General features: G+C 46.2%; 1 protein-coding gene across 2 annotated transcripts in view; it reads left to right on the top strand.

Annotated features, from left to right (window-relative positions):
- CPNE8 (copine 8) overlaps positions 1-22706 on the top strand; it is a 190703-nt gene that overhangs the window by 117061 nt on the left and 50936 nt on the right. For both annotated transcript variants that reach the window (XM_072147109.1, XM_072147111.1), the window contains 3 exons: positions 18851-18954; positions 21912-22016; positions 22121-22162. In XM_072147109.1, the coding sequence (XP_072003210.1) occupies positions 18851-18954; positions 21912-22016; positions 22121-22162 (251 nt within the window). The remainder of the gene's footprint in view (positions 1-18850; positions 18955-21911; positions 22017-22120; positions 22163-22706) is intronic.

The raw sequence follows: 22706 nt of genomic DNA, 5'->3' as shown, positions 1-22706 counted from the left end.
GGGGCTGTCATAGTCCATGTTAATGCCATGTTGATGCCAATGACAGAATAGATGGTAAATGGAGGAGGAGGAAGAATAGGTTCAAAGCTTAAGGGAAGGACCTCTAAGGTAGTATTCTCCAGTTACCCACGGTTTGTTTATGTACGGCCAGAAGCTTCCATCTAACGCCATCTCCCAGCGCCCTACAATACTGAGAGATAAGGATGCATGGTTGTTGCCGGACACCCCACTGGTCAGAAACTCCCTTGGGTGTGGCGGATCAGACAGACTGTGGCACGGGACATCAGCAACCCCGGAGAAGGTAAGAATAAATTTATTTTTTTAAGTTATTTCTTAAACTCGGATAACCCCTTTAAATGCATTGCTCAGATCCTGGTGTAGAGCAGAGGGATTTGGGATCCGGTCACGGCTTCTCTCACTGCGTTCCTCACTGAATTTCGGTCCGTCTTTGAGGAGCCTTCCCGGGCGTCTTCTGCTGAGACCGCATTGCTGAACCTGCATTCAGGGGACTCCTCTGTTGGAGACTGTGCGGTCCAGTTCTGTACTTTAGCCTCTGAGCTGGAATGGAACCAAGCGGCCTTGCTTGCTATGTTTAAAAGCATGGGACCTCTGTCTACGCTGAGTGATCTCCTCTCTCTGGCCACTCAGATCGACATCCGGTTTACTGAGTGCTCTGTGGAGCAATGTCTGGAACAACCGCAAGTTAGGACTCGACGTCTGCCCGTCTGGCTCCAGTCTTCCACCTCAGCTGTCTTCCATGTCTGCTGCAGAGGAACCCATGCAGGTGGAGAGAGCTCATCTGTCTTCCCTAAAGCGTTCCAGACGAAGACAGGAGAACCTTTGCCTCTATTGTGCCAGCCCAGAGCACTGTTTTACTTCATGCCCAGTCTGTCCACAGGGTCTGGGAAATGCACACACCTAGGGTTCTTGTCAAAAGCATCCCTAGGTGAGAACAAAGCTTCTCCACGTCTGAACATACCTTTCTCACTCAGCTCCGGGACAGGTTATCAGGTTCAAGTCTCAGCCTTCCTGGATTCCAGTTCTACAGGAAACTTCATGGATGCTGCCTTGGTTTCTCAGTATCATCTCCCTGTGGTCTGTCACCAGAAGCCGCTGGTCATCTCCTGTGTCAGTGGGCAGATTCTCTACGACTGGTCCAGTACCGCACTGAGCCCCTATGTCTGTAAGTGGGAGCCTTGCACAAGGAGAGATTTTCTTTATACGTTCTTACCCAGTCCAGGTAATCTGTTGTTATGGACCTCCCATGGTTGCAGCACCACGCACCTGTGCTCAATTGGCCGACTGGTGAAATTCTCCGCTGGGGGCCTGAATGGTACCTCTGTTTGGAGGTACCGTGTCCTGTCTCCACCGTGTCTTCTCCGATGTCCTCCAAGCCACTGGTGGGTTTCCCCGCTCCATATAGAGACTTTGTTGATGTCTTCTAGGAAAAGCAAGCAGAGACTTTGCCACCACACCCCTATAACTCCCCTATAGATCTATTACAAGGAACTTCTTCTCCACAGGGTCATGTGTGTCCTCTTTCTGTGCCTACATGAAGGAGACCCTCAGAGGGGATTCATACGCAAGTCCTCTTCTCCTGCTGGTGCAGGATTCTTCTTTGTGGCTGTCACTCTATCCATGCATAGACTATCACGGCCTTAGCAAGATCACTGTGAAGAGATGCTACCCTTTGCTGTTGATAACGGAACTTTTTGACCGTTAACGTGGAGGGAAAAATTCCAGTATCTGGTTATGCTGTTTGGATCCGGCTGTTTTTCAGGAGTTCGTCAATGACTCTTTCCTCGAGGACCCTCTGACAAGGGACTTCAGATGGACCCTGCCAAGTTAACTGCAGTACTTCAGTGGCCTCGCCCAGTAGGACTATGTACTATCCAGAGGTTACTGTGCTTCGCTTACTACTACCAGCAGTTAATACCGCATTTCTACCGCATCTCGTGTCACCCATTGTGGCGCTGACTAAGAAAAACGCTCTGAAGAAGCTTTCTCATCGGTTGGTGCTGGAGATGTTCTGACCCAAAAAGGGCCCAAAGGTTGAACCCTCACTTGCGACTTCTTCTCCACGACCTTCTCTGCCGCAGACAGGAATTATTCCACAGCTTAGCTTTGGAAGAATGGCTTTATCTGCTGGAGGGAGCTCGTCATTAAGTCTGTATATACACAGAGCACAAGATTCTTCTTTATCTCCAGACCGCTCAGTGTCTCAATCCTCGACAGGCTCGTTGGTCCCTTTTCTTCTCCCACTTCAACTTTATGATACACTTTTGTCCTGCAGAGAAGAATATTAAGGCCGATGCCCTCTCATGCCTCAGATGTAGTTGGGGAAGAACCTGTTCCTAGTCACATTGTTCCTCCAGAATGGCTGGTTCTTGCTGCTCCAGTGGACCTTAGGCAACTTCCTCCTGGCAAGACATACGTCTGATCTGCTGTGCGGAAGAGGATTCTGACTAGGGGACATTGTTCTCTTGTGGCTGGGCACCCTGGGGTGCAACGCTCTGTCACCCTCATTTCCTGTTTCTACTGGTGGCCAGATCTGGTCAAGGACATCCTGCACCTCCTGTGCCCAAAACAAGCATCTCGTTTTAAACCAGCTGGTCACGTGACTCACGTGACAATGGACTTTATCACCGATCTCCCGTCTTCCTCGGGTAATACCATCATCTGGGTGGTAACTGAATGGTTTTCAAGATGTCCCACTTTGTTGCTCTGCCAGGTCTGCCGTCAGCTCTACGCCTTGCCAGCTTGTTCTTCACCCACATCTTCCTGCTTCATGGACTTCCCCTGCATATTGTATTAGACCGTGGGATCCAGTTTGTTTCCCAGTACACTGGCATTCTCTGTGCAGCCAACTTTAGGTGAAATTGTACTTTTCTTCAGCGTATCACCCTCAGTTTAATGGACAAGTTGAGAGGGTCAACCCCCTAAACGCCGCAGCCCTTTTTCGTTTTTGCGTTTCCATTTTTCACTCCCCACCTTCAAAAATCTATAACTTTTTTATTTTTCCATGTACAGAGCTGTGTGATGGCTTATTTTCTGCGTAACAAATTACACTTCAAAATGGTGGTATTTAATATTCCATGCCGTGTACTGGGTAGCGGGAAAAAATTTCCAAATGCAGTGAAATTGGTAAAGAAACACATTTGTGACGTATTCTTGTGGGCTTGGATTTTACAGATTTCACTCAAAGCCCCCAATTACATGTATACTTTATTCTTTGGGTTAATATGATTATTGGGATAACACATATGTATAGGTTTTATAATGTTTTCATACATTTAAAAAAATTAAAACCTCCTGTACAAAATTTTTTTGGGGGATTTTGCCATCTTCTGACGCTAATAACTTTTTTATACTTTGGTATATAGAGCTGTGGGTGGTGTCATTTTTTGTGGATTTTGATTACCTTTACAATGTTATCCTTTTTAGGACAGTGTGACCTTTTAATCACTTTTTGTAAAATTTTTTATTTTTTGAAAAATGGCAAAAAAGTGCCATTCTCGACTTTGGGCTACCATGGCGACGGATCGCCGCTCCCCGATGACGTCACAAGGAGCGACGATCCTCAGAAAGATGGCGGCGCCCATGATGGCACTGATCGCGGATGTTACCGATAAGCCTTTGCTGCAATATGCAGCAAAGACTTTCCGGCTATGGAGAGGGCTCAGCCTGTGAGCCCTCTCCATGCAACCACACCCGGCCTGTGACATAACACTACGTCACATGTTGGTAAGGGGTTAATCAGACCCTAGGCTGCTATCTCTGCCATTTTGTCTCCGCCCGACAGGACGACTGGTCCACTCTGCTGCCATGGGCAGAGTTATCCTACAACTTCCTACACTCTGAGTCTGCCGGAGCCACTCTGTTCTTTGTTGTGTATGGAAGACATCCACGTCCACCCCTACCTCTCTCCATGTCTGGCGATGTTCCTACCATGGAATAATTGGTAGAAGACCTTATATCCATCTGGGAACAAACTCGTCAGTCTCTGCTTTGGGGGTCCGCCCGCACCAAAACTCAGGCTGATAAGATATTCTGGCCTCCTCCCATCTTCTCTCCAGGAGACAAAGTGTGGCTGTCCTCCAGGTATGTTCAGTTGAAGATCCTCAGTACAAACTGGGTCCACATTTCTTGGGTCAAACCAATGTGTTACAGTGCATTAATGCCATGGCGTATATTCTTTGCCTTCCTCCCACCATGCACATGCCAAAATACTTCCACGTCTCCTTGCTGAAACCTGTCATCCTGAATGGCTCCTGCTCCTGAGGCTGATACTACTGATGTCTTTGAGGTGAAGACGGTCAGAGGGAAGCGATTCTATCTTGTCAACTGGAAGAGGTTGAAAGGACTTGGGAGCCCGAGGACAACATCCTGGATTGTGCTCTCCAGTCTAAGAAGAGAGGGAGGCCGAAGGAGGGCGTATTGTCACGGGTGCCCCTGCGACCCATATCCCTTGTCACAGGTGCACCTGTGTGCCTTCCTGTGCCCCCAGAAGCTGCCTGCACGAGAACTCACCTCTCCTGGCTCATTCCCTGATGAATTCTCAGCCCCTTCCTGTGTCCCCTGCCGGATCTTTGTGCTCTATGGCTGAGAGAAATCTGTCTGAGAGAAATCTTGCCTTTTGCGATTATCCTGATTTTCCGTTGTGAACTCGATTTCGTTCCTGACTCTAATCCCATGCTGCCTGTTCTGACCTACCGCTACGTTCCCGACTCCGATCCTGTGCTGCCTGTGTCAACCTTCTATCTGCCTATCGTCTGTATACCTCGCCTTGGCTGCCACTGTGGACAAAGTCGCACCTGTGGAACAACCTGGTGGTACCACGGCGCAACAAGTCCAACTCGCTTTGCGATGGGCTTTGTAGAAAACTGGGTGCCTCTTAGATTTCGGTCTCAGGTGTCGGCTTATGTCATCGCCCACAGTGGTCCAGAGGGTTCACTACTCCTGGTGCCTGGCCAGGGCCGGCTCCAGGTTTTAGTGGGCCCCTGGGTGACAGAGCCCTAGTGGGCCCCTTTATGGGCTGCCCTCCAGTAGTCAAACTGCCCCCCCTCCCCTGTGTATACACACTGCCACCCCTCCCCCTGTATACACACTGCCCCCTCCTCCTGTATACACACTGCCCCCCCTACCCCTGTATGCACACTGCCCCCCGACACCTGTATACACACTGCCACCCCTCCCCCTATACACTACCCCCTCCCCCTGTATACACACTGTCCCCTCCCCCTGTATACACACTGCCCCCTCCCTCTGTATACACACTGTCTCCCCTCCTCCCCCTGTATACACACTACCCCCCTCCTCCCCTGTATACACACTGCCATCCTCCCCCTGTATACACACAGCCCCCCCTCCTCCTCCTGTATACACACTGCCCCCCCTCCTCCCACTGTATACACACTGCCCCCCTCCTCCCACTGTATACACACTGCCCTCCCTCCTCCCCCTGTATACACACAGCCCCCCCTTCCCCTCCCTGTATACACACTGCCCCCCTCCTCCCCCTGTATATACACTGCCCCCCTCCTCCCCCTGTATGCACATTGCCCCCCCTCCCCCTGAATACACACTGCCCCCCTCCTCCTGTATACACACTGCCCCCCTCCTGTATACACACTGCCCCCCTCCTGTATACACACTGCCCCCACTCCTGTATACACACTGCCCTCCTCCTGTTTATACACTGCCCCCCCTCCTGTATACACACTGCCCCCCCTCCTGTATACACACTGCCCCCCTTCCCTGTATATACACACTGCCACCCCTCCCCCTGTATACACACTGCCCCCTCCTCCTGTATACACACTGCCCCCCCCTCCTCCCACTGTATACACACTGCCCCCCTCCTCCCACTGTATACACACTGCCCCCTCCTCCCACTGTATACACACTGCCCCCCTCCTCATCCTGTATACGCACTGCCCTCCCTCCTCCCCCTGTATACACACAGCCCCCCCTTCCCCCCTGTATACACACTGCCCCCCTCCTCCCCCTGTATATACACTGCCCCCCTCCTCCCCCTGTATGCACACTGCCCCCCCTCCCCCTGAATACACACTGCCCCCCTCCTCCTGTATACACACTGCCCCCCCTCCTGTATACACACTGCCCCCCTCCTGTATACACACTGCCCCCACTCCTGTATACACACTGCCCTCCTCCTGTATATACACTGCCCCCCCTCCTGTATACACACTGCTCCCCCTCCTGTATACACACTGCCCCCCCTCCTGTATACACACTGCCCCCCCTCCTGTATACACACTGCCCCCCTCCTCATCCTGTACACGCACTGCCCCCTCCTCCCACTGTATACACACAGCCCCCGCTCCTCCCCCTGTATATTCACTGCCCCCCTCCTCCCCCTGTATATACACTGCCCCCCTCCTCCCCCTGTATACACACTGCCCCCCCTCCTCCCACTGTATACACACTGCCCCCCTCCTCCCACTGTATACACACTGCCCCCTCCTCCCACTGTATACACACTGCCCCCTCCTCATCCTGTATACGCACTGCCCTCCCTCCTCCCCCTGTATACACACAGCCCCCCCTTCCCCCCCTGTATACACACTGCCCCCCTCCTCCCCCTGTATATACACTGCCCCCCTCCTCCCCCTGTATGCACACTGCCCCCCCTCCCCCTGAATACACACTGCCCCCCTCCTCCTGTATACACACTGCCCCCCCTCCTGTATACACACTGCCCCCCTCCTGTATACACACTGCCCCCACTCCTGTATACACACTGCCCTCCTCCTGTATATACACTGCCCCCCCTCCTGTATACACACTGCCCCCCCTCCTGTATACACACTGCCCCCCCTCCTGTATACACACTGCCCCCCTCCTCATCCTGTATACGCACTGCCCTCCCTCCTCCCCCTGTATACACACAGCCCCCCCTCCTCCCCCTGTATATACACTGCCCCCCTCCTCCCCCTGTATATACACTGCCCCCCTCCTCCCCCTGTATGCACACTGCCCCCCCTCCCCCTGAATACACACTGCCCCCCTCCTCCTGTATACACACTGCCCCCCCTCCTGTATACACACTGCCCCCCTCCTGTATACACACTGCCCCCACTCCTGTATACACACTGCCCTCCTCCTGTATATACACTGCCCCCCCTCCTGTATACACACTGCCCCCCCTCCTGTATACACACTGCCCCCCCTCCCCTGTGTATACACACTGCCACCCCTCCCCCTGTATACACACTGCCCCCTCCTCCTGTATACACACTGCCCCCCCTCCTCCCACTGTATACACACTGCCCCCCTCCTCCCACTGTATACACACTGCCCCCTCCTCCCACTGTATACACACTGCCCCCCTCCTCATCCTGTATACGCACTGCCCTCCCTCCTCCCCCTGTATACACACAGCCCCCCCTTCCCCCCCTGTATACACACTGCCCCCCTCCTCCCCCTGTATATACACTGCCCCCCTCCTCCCCCTGTATGCACACTGCCCCCCCTCCCCCTGAATACACACTGCCCCCTCCTCCCCCTGTATGCACACTGCCCCCCTCCCCCTGAATACACACTGCCCCCCTCCTCCTGTATACACACTGCCCCCCCTCCTGTATACACACTGCCCCCCTCCTGTATACACACTGCCCCCACTCCTGTATACACACTGCCCTCCTCCTGTATATACACTGCCCCCCCTCCTGTATACACACTGCCCCCCCCTCCTATATACACACTGCCCCCCCTCCTGTATACACACTGCCCCCCCTCCTGTATACACACTGCCCCCCTCCTCCCCCTGTATATACACTGCCCCCTCCTCCCCCTGTATGCACACTGCCCCCACTCCCCCTGAATACACACTGCCCCCCTCCTCCCGTATACATACTGCCCCCCTCCTGTATACACACTGCCCCCCTACTGTATACACACTGCCCCCACTCCTGTATACACACTGCCCTCCTCCTGTATACACACTGCCCCCCTCCTGTATACACCCTGCCCCCCCTCCTCCTGTATACACACTGCCCCCCTCCTCTTGTATACACAAGGCCCCCCCAGTAAGTAATGTGCCCACACACAGACCCCCAAGTTCTCCCCCTTCCCTGGCCCCAGTCATGTCTCCCCCCTCACCTGATGCAGCTCTCTCCCTGTGTTTACTGCTTTCTCCAGCCGGTCATGTGACCATGACATCATCAAAGGTCCTTCATCCTCTGGGGAAAGCAGTGAATGCAAATGCTCTCATCGCGATCTGTGTCTAGAGGATACAGATCCTGATAAGAGAGGGAAGGAATCTCCTGGACAGCGGGGCAGATGTCGTGCTGACACAGGGAGATCTGGGGGCCCGAGTGGGCCCCTCCAGTACCCCGGGGCCCCGGCACTTGCCCGGGTTAGCCGGGTGCTGGCGCCGGGCCTGAGCCTGGCACATGATATTAAATAGCACAAAACAAAAACAAAGGATTTTCATTAACCCCTTAGCGCTCCGCGCCGTAGCTGTACTGCGCAGCTTCCCACTATTGGCGCTCAGCGCAGTACAGCTACTGCGCGAGCGCATACTATTTTAGAATTGTCACCACGTCGCGAGACGTGGTGACATCGGGCTGAAATTTGGGTGACAGAGGCAGGAGGAGTTCCTGTCTCCGTCACCCGACCAATCAAATTGGTCCCGCCCGCCGATCGCCGTGATTGGCCAGTCAAACCTGACTGGCCAATTACAGCGATTTTAGGCTAAAAAACGTGCTTTTAGCACTTTCCTCTTCCTCCAGCGGCACCATTTTGGTTTGGTATCGCTGGAGAGAGGAAAGAGCGTTACTGTGTGCACCAAAATACACTTTTACACTATAAATAGTGTTCTGATCCTTATCTGATCCCTATTGTTCCCTACAAATTCCCATCCTATCTGTTTTTTCCTGTGTCCTGTGTGTTCCCTGTGTGATCGCCTTGTGTGATCCCACGTGTCTTCCGTTTTTCCCTGTCTGTCCCTTCTGAACCCAAACGCACTTTTCAGTGCGCTGTGTTAGCGTTGTTCTGCACTGGACGCACTTTTCAGTGCGCCGTGTGAATAGCGCTGCACAGAATCTTTAGCAATCTTAGCGGTAGTTAGTTTGTCTTAGGGCAAGCTAGGTGCATTTGTAGCGCCTTTTTGCGCGGTGCACATAGGTTTTTTTTCGGTGCCTGGTAATATTTTTTTCCAGAACGCCGTAGGTGTACCCGTACATAGCTACTTTTTGTGTGTGCCATCTGTGCGGCTGGTCCGTGTGGCTTGGTGTGCATTATCTTTTTTTTTTGTGTGCTATCTGTGCGGCTTGTCCGTGTAGTTTAGTGCGCATTATTTTTTTTGTGTGCTATCTGTGCGGCTTGTCCGTGTAGTTTAGTGCGCATTATTTTTTGTGTGTGCCATCTGTGCGGCTTGTCCGTGTAGTTTGGTGTGCATTACCTTTTCTTTTGTGTGCTATCTGTGCGGCTTGTCCGTGTAGTTTAGTGCGCATTATTTTTTTTGTGTGCTATCTGTGCGGCTTGTCCGTGTAGTTTAGTGCGCATTATTTTTTGTGTGCCATCTGTGCGGCTGGTCCGTGTGGCTTGGTGTGCATTATCTTTTTTTTTTGTGTGCTATCTGTGCGGCTTGTCCGTGTAGTTTAGTGCACATTATTTTTTGTGTGCTATCTGTGCGGCTTGTCCGTGTAGTTTAGTGCGCATTATTTTTTGTGTGCTATCTGTGCGGCTGGTCCGTGTGGCTTGGTGTGCATTATCTTTTTTTTTTGTGTGCTATCTGTGCGGCTTGTCCGTGTAGTTTAGTGCACATTATTTTTTGTGTGTGCCATCTGTGCGGCTTGTCCGTGTAGTTTGGTGCGCATTATCTTTTTTTTTTTGTGTGCTATCTGTGCGGCTTGTCCGTGTAGTTTAGTGCACATTATTTTTTGTGTGTGCCATCTGTGCGGCTTGTCCGTGTAGTTTGGTGTGCATTATATTTTTTTTTTGTGTGCCTGCTAGACGGTTTATCCGTGTAGTTTGGTGTACATTATCTAATTTTTCTTGTTCTCTATTTTTTTTTGTGTGCAATGTCTCAGAAGACGTACACCGTGTTGGAGGCATATAACATGCTTGCCTCTGACACCGAGTCAGCTAGTGGGGATGATGGTCCCTTTTACCTATCATCATCCTCCTGCTCATCTTCCAGTGACCTGGAAGGACCCCCAAGAAGGCGCCGTAGGGTTCCAGGGACTTCTGCAATTGAAGTGCCTGGGACTTCTGCAGGAGAAGTGCCTGGGACTTCTGCAGGAGAAGTGCCTGGGACTTCTGCAGGAGAAGTGCCTGGGACTTCTGCAGGAGAAGTTTCTGGGACTTCTGCAGGAGAAGCGTCTGGGGCTTCCACTGACCCCACATGGGTAGCCCCAGATAATTATACCCCTCAGGTCCCTGACTTTTTGGGCCATCCTGGCATTAACTTTGACACGACAGGGCTCAGAGCTGTAGACTTTTTTAAGTTTTTTTTTGATGAGGAGCTGCTAAATATTATTATATTTCAGACAAATCTCTACGCTGCACAACATATTGCCCAAAACCCCACGTCCTTTTATGCACAACCCTACAGGTGGACCCCTGTCACTGCAGCAGAGATGTACAAGTATTGGGGCATAATACTCCTTATGGGGATAGTAAAGAAGCCTTCAATCAGGGACTACTGGAGCACAGATATACTGTACCACACCCCCATGTTCCGCATGGCAATGAGCAGGATGCGCTTTGAAGCCATCCATAAGTTTTTGCACTACACTGACAACACACAGTGCCCACCCAGAGGTGACCCCAGTTATGATCGGTTATTTAAGGTCAGGCCCATATTAGATCATTTTAGTGCCAAGTTTGCCCAGGCATATACTCCCGCCAAACATGTGAGCATAGACGAGTCCCTGGTACAATTCAAAGGGAGACTTCAATTCCGCCAGTACCTGCCCAATAAGAGGGCAAGATATGGTGTGAAAATGTATAAGCTGTGCGAAAGTTCATCAGGGTACACATACAAGTTCAGGGTATATGAAGGGAAGGACTCCTCTATAGTGCCCCCAGAATGCCCCCCCTTCCTGGGTGTTACAGGGAAGATAGTGTGGGATTTAGTGCACCCACTGCTGGACCAGGGCTACCACCTCTACCTGGACAATTTCTACACCAGCACCACCCTGTTCAAGTGCCTCACTTCCAGAAATACTGCGGCATGCGGCACTGTACGCAGAAATCAGAGAGGTCTCCCTAAGTCGCTGCTTGGGCAAAAACTTAAAAGGCACGAAAGCAGGGCACTATGCAGCGACTCTGTATTGTGTGTTAAGTACAAGGACAAGAGAGAGGTCCTTGTATTAACCACAATACATGAGCACACCACCACCCCTGTCCCAGTACGAGGTGCCAGTACAGAAACCCCCAAGCCAGACTGTATTTTAGATTATAACAAATACATGGGAGGGGTGGACTTGTCTGACCAGGTGCTTCAGCCGTACAATGCCATGCGGAAGTCGAGGGTGTGGTACAAGAAGCTGGCCGTGCACATCATGCAGATGGCATTGTATAATGCTTATGTGCTGCATCGATATGCTGGCCAGAGGGGAACTTTCCTGGAATTTCAAGAGATGGTAATAAAGTACTTTCTTTTTGGAGACCAGGAAGGGGGGAGTGCTAGCACATCTGGAAGTGAGGCCACATCACGTATTGTACCAGGGCAGCACTTTCCAGGAGTAGTTCCCCAAACAGCCAGCAAGGGAAGGTCACAAAAGAGGTGCAGGGTGTGCTCCAAAAATGGCATTCGGAAGGACACCATTCATCACTGTGAGACATGCCCAGAAAAACCAGGGTTATGTATGAAAGATTGCTTCCGAATTTATCATACATCCCTGGATTTTTAGAGTACCCTGTTGTTACCCTGACGCACAGCTTATACATCATGCCGCACCTTCCCTTCTAAGCCCTACCATGTGCCCAGCCTCTAGATTACTGTCCCGTATGCTTTACCCGGGAAAACATGCATCATGATTTTTAGGGTGTTTGTCTCCCATGGCAGCAGCTGGGCACAAAATGACATAATAGATATTTTTTACTATGCACTATCCATTTTGCACTTTTTCAGGGGTCCACCTGTGGGGTTAAAATGCTAACTATACCCCTAGATTAATTCATGGAGGGGTGTAGTTTCCAAAATAGGGTCAGTTCTTAGGGGTTTCTACTGTACTGGCCCCTATTGGCATCTACAAATCTTTCATGATGCCAAAAAGAAAAAAAAAAGTACAATGTCTGTGCTCCAACAAGTTATTCCCTTTTGAGCCCTGCCGTGTCACCATCCTACAGATTATTGCCTCCTATGGGGTATTGCCCTAACCGGGGTAACCCGCAGAATGATTTTTGATGTGTTTTTCCCCAGTGGCATGAGTTGGGCAAAATACTTTTGTCACTTCAATGGCATATTTGATAAATTGCAATACAACTGTTTCTCTGCACTACTCACTTTGTATTACATTTGAGCCAGCACCTTAGGGGTTAAAATACTCATACAAGCCTACATACATTCTTTGAGGGGTGCCCTTTCCAAAATGGGTTCACTACTTGGGCTTTCTATTGTACTGGTACCTCGGGGGTACCCCCCATTACCAATCTAGTGAAAACGAAGCTTGAAAACCTAAATTGTGCTTCTTTCTTCCTGACCCCTGCCGTGTGCCCAGCCTGTAAATTATTGGCACATGTGTGGTATTGCCGTACTCAGGACAACCCCCAGAATGATTTTTGGGGTGTTTGTCTAAAGTGGCATGGGTTGGGCACAGTATATGAGGCACAAAAATGACTTTTTTGAGATAAAAACACAATTTTTACTCTGCACCATTTACTTTGCATTCAATTTTGACCAGCGTGTTGGGGGTTAAAATGATCATACAAGCCTACATACATTCTTTGAGGGGTGCCCTTTCCAAAATGGGTTCACTACTTGGGAGTTTCTATTGTACTGGTACCTCGGGGGTACCCCCCATTACCAATCTAGTGAAAACGAAGCTTGAAAACCTAAATTGTGCTTCTTTCTTCCTGACCCCTGCCGTGTGCCCAGCCTGTAAATTATTGGCACATGTGTGGTATTGCCGTACTCAGGACAACCCCCAGAATGATTTTTGGGGTGTTTGTCTAAAGTGGCATGGGTTGGGCACAGTATATGAGGCACAAAAATGACTTTTTTGAGATAAAAACACAATTTTTACTCTGCACCATTTACTTTGCATTCAATTTTGACCAGCGTGTTGGGGGTTAAAATGATCATACAAGCCTACATACATTCTTTGAGGGGTGCCCTTTCCAAAATGGGTTCACTACTTGGGAGTTTCTATTGTACTGGTACCTCGGGGGTACCCCCCATTACCAATCTAGTGAAAACGAAGCTTGAAAACCTAAATTGTGCTTCTTTCTTCCTGACCCCTGCCGTGTGCCCAGCCTGTAAATTATTGGCACATGTGTGGTATTGCCGTACTCAAGACAACCCCCAGAATGATTTTTGGGGTGTTTGTCTAAAGTGGCATGGGTTGGGCACAGTATATGAGGCACAAAAATGACTTTTTTGAGATAAAAACACAATTTTTACTCTGCACCATTTACTTTGCATTCAATTTTGACCAGCGTGTCGGGGGTTAAAATGCTCACCACAACCACCGATAAATTCTTTGAGGGGTCTAGTTTCCGTAATGGTATCATTTATTGGGGGTTTCTATTGCACTGGCACCTCACGGGCCCTGCCAACATGACATGGCACTCCAAATCCAAACGTGTGAAAACGGAGCTGGAAAATCAAAATTTCACTCCTTCCGTTCTCATCCCTTCTGTGTGCCCAGCCTGTAAATTATTGGCACATGTGTGGTATTGCCGTACTCGGGACAACCCGCAGAATGATTTTTGGGGTGTTTGTCTGAAGTGGCATAGGTTGGGCACAGTATATGAGGCACTAAAATGACATTTTTGAGATAAAAACGCAATTTTTACTCTGCACCATTTACTTTGCATTTAATTTTGACCAGCGTGTCGGGGGTTAAAATGCTCACCACAACCACCGATAAATTCTTTGAGGGGTCTAGTTTCCGTAATGGTATCATTTATTGGGGGTTTCTATTGCACTGGCACCTCACGGGCCCTGCCAACATGACATGGCACTCCAAATCCAAACGTGTGAAAACGGAGCTGGAAAATCAAAATTTCACTCCTTCCGTTCTCATCCCTTCTGTGTGCCCAGCCTGTAAATTATTGGCACATGTGTGGTATTGCCGCACTCGGGACAACCCGCAGAATGATTTTTGGGGTGTTTGTCTGAAGTGGCATGGGTTGGGCACAGTATATGAGGCACTAAAATGACATTTTTGAGATAAAAACGCAATTTTTACTCTGCACCATTTACTTTGCATTCAATTTTGACCAGCGTGTCGGGGGTTAAAATGCTCACCACAACCACCGATAAATTCTTTGAGGGGTCTAGTTTCCGTAATGGTATCATTTATTGGGGGTTTCTATTGCACTGGCACCTCACGGGCCCTGCCAACATGACATGGCACTCCAAATCCAAACGTGTGAAAACGGAGCTGGAAAATCAAAATTTCACTCCTTCCGTTCTCAATTCTTCTGTGTGCCCAGCCTGTAAATTATTGGCACATGTGTGGTATTGCCGTACTCGGGACAACCCGCAGAATGATTTTTGGGGTGTTTGTCTGAAGTGGCATGGGTTGGGCACAGTATATGAGGCACTAAAATGACATTTTTGAGATAAAAACGCAATTTTTACTCTGCACCATTTACTTTGCATTCAATTTTGACCAGCGTGTCGGGGGTTAAAATGCTCACCACAACCACCGATAAATTCTTTGAGGGGTCTAGTTTCCGTAATGGTATCATTTATTGGGGGTTTCTATTGCACTGGCACCTCACGGGCCCTGCCAACATGACATGGCACTCCAAATCCAAACGTGTGAAAACGGAGCTGGAAAATCAAAATTTCACTCCTTCCGTTCTCATCCCTTCTGTGTGCCCAGCCTGTAAATTATTGGCACATGTGTGGTATTGCCGTACTCGGGACAACCCGCAGAATGATTTTTGGGGTGTTTGTCTGAAGTGGCATGGGTTGGGCACAGTATATGAGGCACTAAAATGACATTTTTGAGATAAAAACGCAATTTTTACTCTGCACCATTTACTTTGCATTCAATTTTGACCAGCGTGTCGGGGGTTAAAATGCTCACCACAACCACCGATAAATTCTTTGAGGGGTCTAGTTTCCGTAATGGTATCATTTATTGGGGGTTTCTATTGCACTGGCACCTCACGGGCCCTGCCAACATGACATGGCACTCCAAATCCAAACATGTGAAAACGGAGCTGGAAAATCAAAATTTCACTCCTTCCGTTTTCATCCCTTCTGTGTGCCCAGTCTGTAAATTATTGGCACATGTGTGGTATTGCTGTACTCAGGACAACCCGCAGAATGATTTTTGGGGTGTTTGTCTAAAGTGGCATGGGTTGGGCACAGTATATGAGGCACTAAAATGACATTTTTGAGATAAAAACGCAATTTTTACTCTGCACCATTTACTTTGCATTTAATTTTGACCAGCGTGTCGGGGGTTAAAATGCTCACCACAACCACCGATAAATTCTTTGAGGGGTCTAGTTTCCGTAATGGTATCATTTATTGGGGGTTTCTATTGCACTGGCACCTCACGGGCCCTGCCAACATGACATGGCACTCCAAATCCAAACATGTGAAAACGGAGCTGGAAAATCAAAATTTCATTCCTTCCGTTCTCATCCCTTCTGTGTGCCCAGTCTGTAAATTATTGGCACATGTGTGGTATTGCTGTACTCGGGACAACCTGCAGAATGGTTTTTGGGGTGTTTGTCTAAAGTGGCACGGGTTGGGCACAGTATATGAGGCACTAAAATGACATTTTTGAGATAAAAACGCAATTTTTACTCTGCACCATTTGCTTTGCATTTAATTTTGACCAGCGTGTCGGGGGTTAAAATGCTCACCACAACCACCGATAAATTCTTTGAGGGGTCTAGTTTCCGTAATGGTATCATTTATTGGGGGTTTCTATTGCACTGGCACCTCACGGGCCCTGCCAACATGACATGGCACTCCAAATCCAAACATGTGAAAACGGAGCTGGAAAATCAAAATTTCATTCCTTCCGTTCTCATCCCTTCTGTGTGCCCAGTCTGTAAATTATTGGCACATGTGTGGTATTGCTGTACTCGGGACAACCTGCAGAATGATTTTTGGGGTGTTTGTCTAAAGTGGCACGGGTTGGGCACAGTATATGAGGCACTAAAATGACATTTTTGAGATAAAAACGCAATTTTTACTCTGCACCATTTGCTTTGCATTTAATTTTGACCAGCGTGTCGGGGGTTAAAATGCTCACCACAACCACCGATAAATTCTTTGAGGGGTCTAGTTTCCGTAATGGTATCATTTATTGGGGGTTTCTATTGCACTGGCACCTCACGGGCCCTGCCAACATGACATGGCACTCCAAATCCAAACATGTGAAAACGGAGCTGGAAAATCAAAATTTCACTCCTTCCGTTCTCATCCCTTCTGTGCGCCCAGTCTGTAAATTATTGGCACATGTGTGGTATTGCTGTACTCGGGACAACCCGCAGAATGATTTTTGGGGTGTTTGTCTAAAGTGGCATGGGTTGGGCACAGTATATGAGGCACTAAAATGACATTTTTGAGATAAAAACACAATTTTTACTCTGCACCATTTACTTTGCATTCAATTTTGACCAGCGTGTCGGGGGTTAAAATGCTCACCACAACCACCGATAAATTCTTTGAGGGGTCTAGTTTCCGAAATGGTGACATTTTGGGGGGTTTTCTATTGTACTTTTACTTCAGGGGCTCTTCAATTACACTGTGGCACCACAAAATATTTGCAGCCAAATTGGCTTTCCAAATTCCCAGTATTGCTAACTCTGTTCTGGACATCGCTGTGCGGGGAAACAGCAGCTGACATCCACATGTCTGGGATTGCCGTACTCGGAAGAAGCAGGGCAAGAAATTAGGAATATATATTTACCTCAAATTCCTTCTGAATGTATCCGTTTTAGGGCTAAATTGGAAAGATTGAAATCAAAAATTGAAATTTCAAAATTTCCACTCCATTTTCATATGCTTCCGGAAAAATAATTAAAGGGTTAACAGACTTCTTAAATGCTGATTTGAATAGGTTGAGATGTTAGGTTCATAAAATGGTGTTACTTGTGGGGGTATATAGTACATAAGCCTTTATACGGCACTTCCAAACTGAATTGATCACCAAAAAGTTCGCATTTTTCAAATTTCAAGAAAATCTGAGAAGTTGCTACTAAAACTTCAAACCTTCTCACATCCATAAAAATAATGGAAACGTAAAACAAATTATGGATATAAAAAGAAGACCAATGGCAAAAGGTTTCTATCAAAAAAAATTTGTGGTATCACTTTTTGTCTAAAAATTATAACATTTGAAACTTTGAAAATAGTCATTTTTTTCAAATTTTTCCTAAATTTTTGAATTTTTACCCCCCAAAAAAGGAACGGATCACCGAAATGACACTACTAACATAAACTACAATGTCTCACGAGAAAACAATCTCAAAATCACAGAGATATCTTAAAGCGTTGAAAAGTTATTACCACAGGAAGAGACACTGGTCAAATTTCCAAAAAAAGTTGCGAGCCTTAACCTGCAAACAGGCTGCGTCCTTAAGGGGTTAAAAAAGGGTCTATATTAAAGGGGTTTGTCCATGATAGAAAGTTCTCAAATTTTGAGCTCCCTATTTATGTTTACACAGTAAAGATGTTCAACTCCTTACTTTGCAATTTAAGTCAGTTTTATTGCTGTTTTTGCTCCTTTCACTCATTGATAAGTGTAATTGGGCAGTCACTAGCTGAGCAGAAACTTCATAATTTCGCTGTACTATGAGATTCTTTGTGCTGAAAATGTGCTTAGATTATCAGGGTACAGGGTTTATCTACACTTTCATTTAGCTTCTGAACAGTCTACTAATATATGACACATATAAAAATAAAAATTTAGATGAAAATGAACCAGCAAATCCACTGGGATAAGGATACAAATCCTTTATTCTGGTTATCTTCATAAAACCAGCAGCAGTATCTCAGTGAATTTGCTGGTTCATTTTCTTCTAAATTTCCTGTTTGGATGTGCTGCCAGCACCTCAGCTTCTTGAACAATGCATCACCAGGTGTGCTGTATTATTTATCCATAGAAATAGAGAGATGATACAGATCAGAGTCATGATATGACTCACTCAGCTCTGCTGCTTCATCTAATCAATACAACACAGTCAGCACTACTATGTTACCTCCCCTCATATCAAGACCTTATCTTGTTTGTAGTGCTGCTGCTGATGTCTCCTCTCTGCTGAAAACAGTGTAGAAGCATGCTGCTTCTGGAACTAGGAAGTGTTTGTGTCCTTAGTGTGCTCTTTGCCTCCTACCCCTCACCCTGCTCCAGCAATGCAAGAGACGCTATAGGTAACTGCCCGACTATAGTGAGGAGTTTATGGTCGGATCCAGGGACAACCAAATTGTAATCGCAAGGACTGATAGATACAGTTTGGAATTATATCTGTGAAATGTTGTATTTCTGTTAATAACATTGAATTAGAGAATGTGTTATATTGTAATCTTGAGTCTATTTATGAATCTTGTCTTTGTAAGAATACCCCTTTATGGTATGTTTTCATTATTTTACACTCATTTTTAATCATACAACTCAACTGTTTATTGCAGTATGTTGTTCCTATTTAGGTTTAATAAAATATTTATCATGTATTATAGGATGCTGTGTTAATGCAATTTTGTGCCAATAAACTTGACAAGAAAGACTTTTTTGGAAAGTCAGACCCATTTCTAGTGTTTTACCGAAGCAATGAAGATGGAAGGTATGTTACTTGATATGTATGACTGATGCTCCTAATTATAGCAAATCAAGGCAGTTGTAGTAATGAGACCAAACAGAATCATAAGGCCCTGGAAGGTAGTTTATGTACATGTCATGGACAGTTAAGGATCACATTTTATTGACAGGAATGACTGGTTGAAAAAATAAAAGATATTTCTAAACCAAGTGGCTTTGCTTTACATTTGAGAAAGCGGTACTTTTAATAGATATTAGAGATTGCCAATTTGCGGCGGGCTCTGGGGAAAACCGAGTGCCACTTAGTCTCCAGTCCCAGGTAGTGGCTTGTGTCATCGACCGCAGTGGTTCAGAGGATCCACTACCTCTGAGCCTGACATACACTTTACACAGGGCTGTGTTTAATGTTGATTTTTAAATCAACAATAAACTTCATTGAATAGAGCAATGAGAGACAAGAGTGCCACAAGGGAGGCACATACAGGTTAGTCACGCAGGACCGCTTTAAGTAAAACTCCTCCAGTGCTCCATTACCAGCTACAATCCTGGAGTATAATATTTTTTCATAGTCCTGCTGTTACTAACGTCACACATAAAGATATGGTTGCACAGCTCTCTAGAGTATGCAGTGTTGTCAAAACTGCTGGTAATCTCCCTTTAATTTAAAAATCCTGTCTGCATAAAAAGTGTTATTTAAATATTTCACAGTGCATTTTAAATCGGATTTTGTTTAGCAGAAGCCTTCCTCCACTATAGTTCTGTGTGCAGGACGCAGCTTTCTATTCCACCCTCCAATTCCCAGCTGTATTCACTAGGAGCTACAGCAGGGTAGGACTGGCTTACTGGTGTGCTGGGGAATTCACAGGTGGGCCCCGACGTCTGTTGGCCCCACCCCCTCATTATATTAAACATGCAGTGCCTCCTGGCAGACATCTGCACAATTTTCAGTGTGCCTGCTCATAGCTGTGTCTGCTAGCAGGCACATTCAGCTATGGCTAGAGGAGGGAGAAGAAGAGGGGGAGGAGGACTTCTTGTGGCGAGCGAGAGACAGGCTCATTCAGCCAGAACAAGGTCTCTCACAGCGCGCGAGCAGTAAGGAAGGAGTAACACACTCATTTTCACTCCTCACTGAACGAGCATCGCAGCTCTTGTGCAACTATGCTGCTACCACATTGGACTAGCAGACAGTGAGCTGGCACTGCTGGCTGACCAGAGGACGTGGGCCCACTAGATTTCACAATCAACTAGCAGACTAACAGTCTGTTCTTATGTGCGTGGCGGCAGGAGCTCAGGATGGATGGAGAGCTGCTTCTCCCTCTGCTCACCCCATAATTGCTTTCAGCACAAAAAAATAGGTATTTCTTAAGACGCAGCCATTTTGTAGCTAAAGGCTCAGTCCCATTTTTTGTCTTCTGACTTGTGTCTCTTTATATGATTATAATTTTTGAACACTGTTACTTATCAAAGCGATTATGAGATTGTTTTTACTCACTTTAGTGGTAAATTGTGGCTGATAAGTTTTGTTTTTATTTTTAAAAAAAAAAGATAGAAATTGATGAATTTTTTGAAAAATTTGTCATTTTCAAAATTCTAAATCATTGCATTTTCAGACAGATTTTCCACCTCAATAAGTTGCTGAATAACATTTCCTGCATGTACGCTTTACATTTTCATAATTTTTCAAATGTCTGGATAATTTATTTTGATGTCACGCGGCTTACAAATCGATATACATATATATATTGGTTTTCTGTATTTTCAGAATTGACTATTTTCTGTTTTTGCTGAAATGTTAAATATTTAACATTAACCCCCCCCCCTATGTAATCAACACATTTTCAAATCTGCACCCCTCAAACTATCAGAAACTGCTCTTAGAAAGATTGTTAACACCTTGAGATCTTCATAGTAATAAAATCAAAATCGAGGGGAAATTTAGGATGGTCAAAATTTCAACACACATAAATATTTGAATAAAAAGTGATCAAAAGTTTCTACACTTCACAAACGGAAATCACTGAAAACGTCAGCTTGTCCAGCTCCATACATCAAAGTATAAAAAAGTAAGAGGTGTGTGAAAGTTGTAAAACGCAGCCTGTAATAAAATAATGCAACTTTTTTTGTCATTTCTACCACATTTTTTCCAGCTTGCTATTACACTGCACTGAACATTATGAGAGCTGTATAAGGCTTGTTTTCTGCATAACAAATTCTAACTCCTACTGATGGTATTTAATATTATATGCCATGTACTGGAAAGCATGAAAAAAATACAAATGCGGTGAAATAGATGAAAAAGCATAATTATGCCATTTTCTTGTGGGCTACGTATTTATGGCTTTCACTGTATGCTCCAAATTGATTTAGAATCTATTAGTTTGTTTAGCTTGAAAAAATTTTTGGGTACATAGACTTTTTTTGCAACACCCCATTTTTCTGTGGTCATGTCTCTCTTGCATACAAGATGGAAAAGTGCCTAAAAATTGTTTAATACCCTTAAAAAATGTGGCGCACAGCATTTCAGACACATTTTTACTACAGGATTCCTGTGAAGACAGCTTGATAAATCTCTGGGGTGTGGAATTATTAAGAAGTGGAATTAATGTAAATGATAATCAATGGCTCTGATTATTATTGAAGAGCAGACCTGTTAAAATTTAGGTGCAGCCGAAAAAAAAATTAAAAATATCTACCCAAACTCGAACCCCCACCAGTAACACCCACCAGTGGTATTTAAATCACTGCAGCCTTATGCACCCCCTCCAGTTAAGGGAGGGTCATTGCTCCTATTACTAGGACTGATCATGGGCATTAATGGTGGGGGGGGGGGAGGGTTGCCCAGGTATGAGGCGAACTTTGCAATTCAGATCCACTTAACACTACTGGTAATCTGTGATCAAAATTAGCTTGTGCTTATATGAACGTTTAGTTTATTTTGTAACTTGTCTGTGATAAAGCTAATATGTTTTCTTTTTTACTTAGCTTTACAATTTGCCACAAGACAGAAGTAGTAAAGAATACATTAAACCCTGTGTGGCAGGCTTTCAAGATCCCAGTCAGGGCTTTGTGCAATGGGGATTTTGACAGGTAAGAAATGTTTCTAAAGTTTGTTAATGTTTCAGGCAATGTGTTGCTACTAGCCATATATAACATAAGTACCATATATAATAAATCTAATTTTTTGTTGACAGAACAATTAAAGTGGAAGTCTATGATTGGGATAGAGATGGAAGGTAGAGTATTGACATATGTTAGATATTTTATCATTTATTTTTTACCATGTACAAAATATTAAATTACAAAAGTTTGCCCCACTTATTGCTAGATTACTTAGTTAACTTAAGACATGTAATATGTTAAAATTTGTTGCCGAAAATGACAAACAGTAATACATTATCTGTTTTTTTTGGTAACAATATATTATAAGCAAAGTAAAAAATAACTAAAATGTAAACATCAAATTTTTTTTACCATTTTTTTAATACACTAACCCTAAAATTATTTTAAAACATTTGGAGTAGAAAAATAACTCATAAGTAGAGATGAGTGAACCCAGTATTCGAGTCTGATGGGTTCGTCCGAACCCGGACACAAATCCAAACACCCACTGATCACGAGTGTTATCCATCAATTACATGTTGCAAGTGACTTTGCCGTGGCATGTATAGCATAACACCGATCGGGAGTACCGAATGTTCATATTTTGCGGACCAAAAACCTGCAATGTAAAATAAGAACCCAAACATGAAGGCATAATCATGGGTGTTAAAGGTGGGG

This window comes from Engystomops pustulosus, chromosome 4 (assembly GCF_040894005.1).
Source record: "Engystomops pustulosus chromosome 4, aEngPut4.maternal, whole genome shotgun sequence".
NCBI classification, from domain to species: domain Eukaryota; kingdom Metazoa; phylum Chordata; class Amphibia; order Anura; family Leptodactylidae; genus Engystomops; species Engystomops pustulosus.
This window is presented reverse-complemented; position numbering and strand designations above follow the sequence as displayed.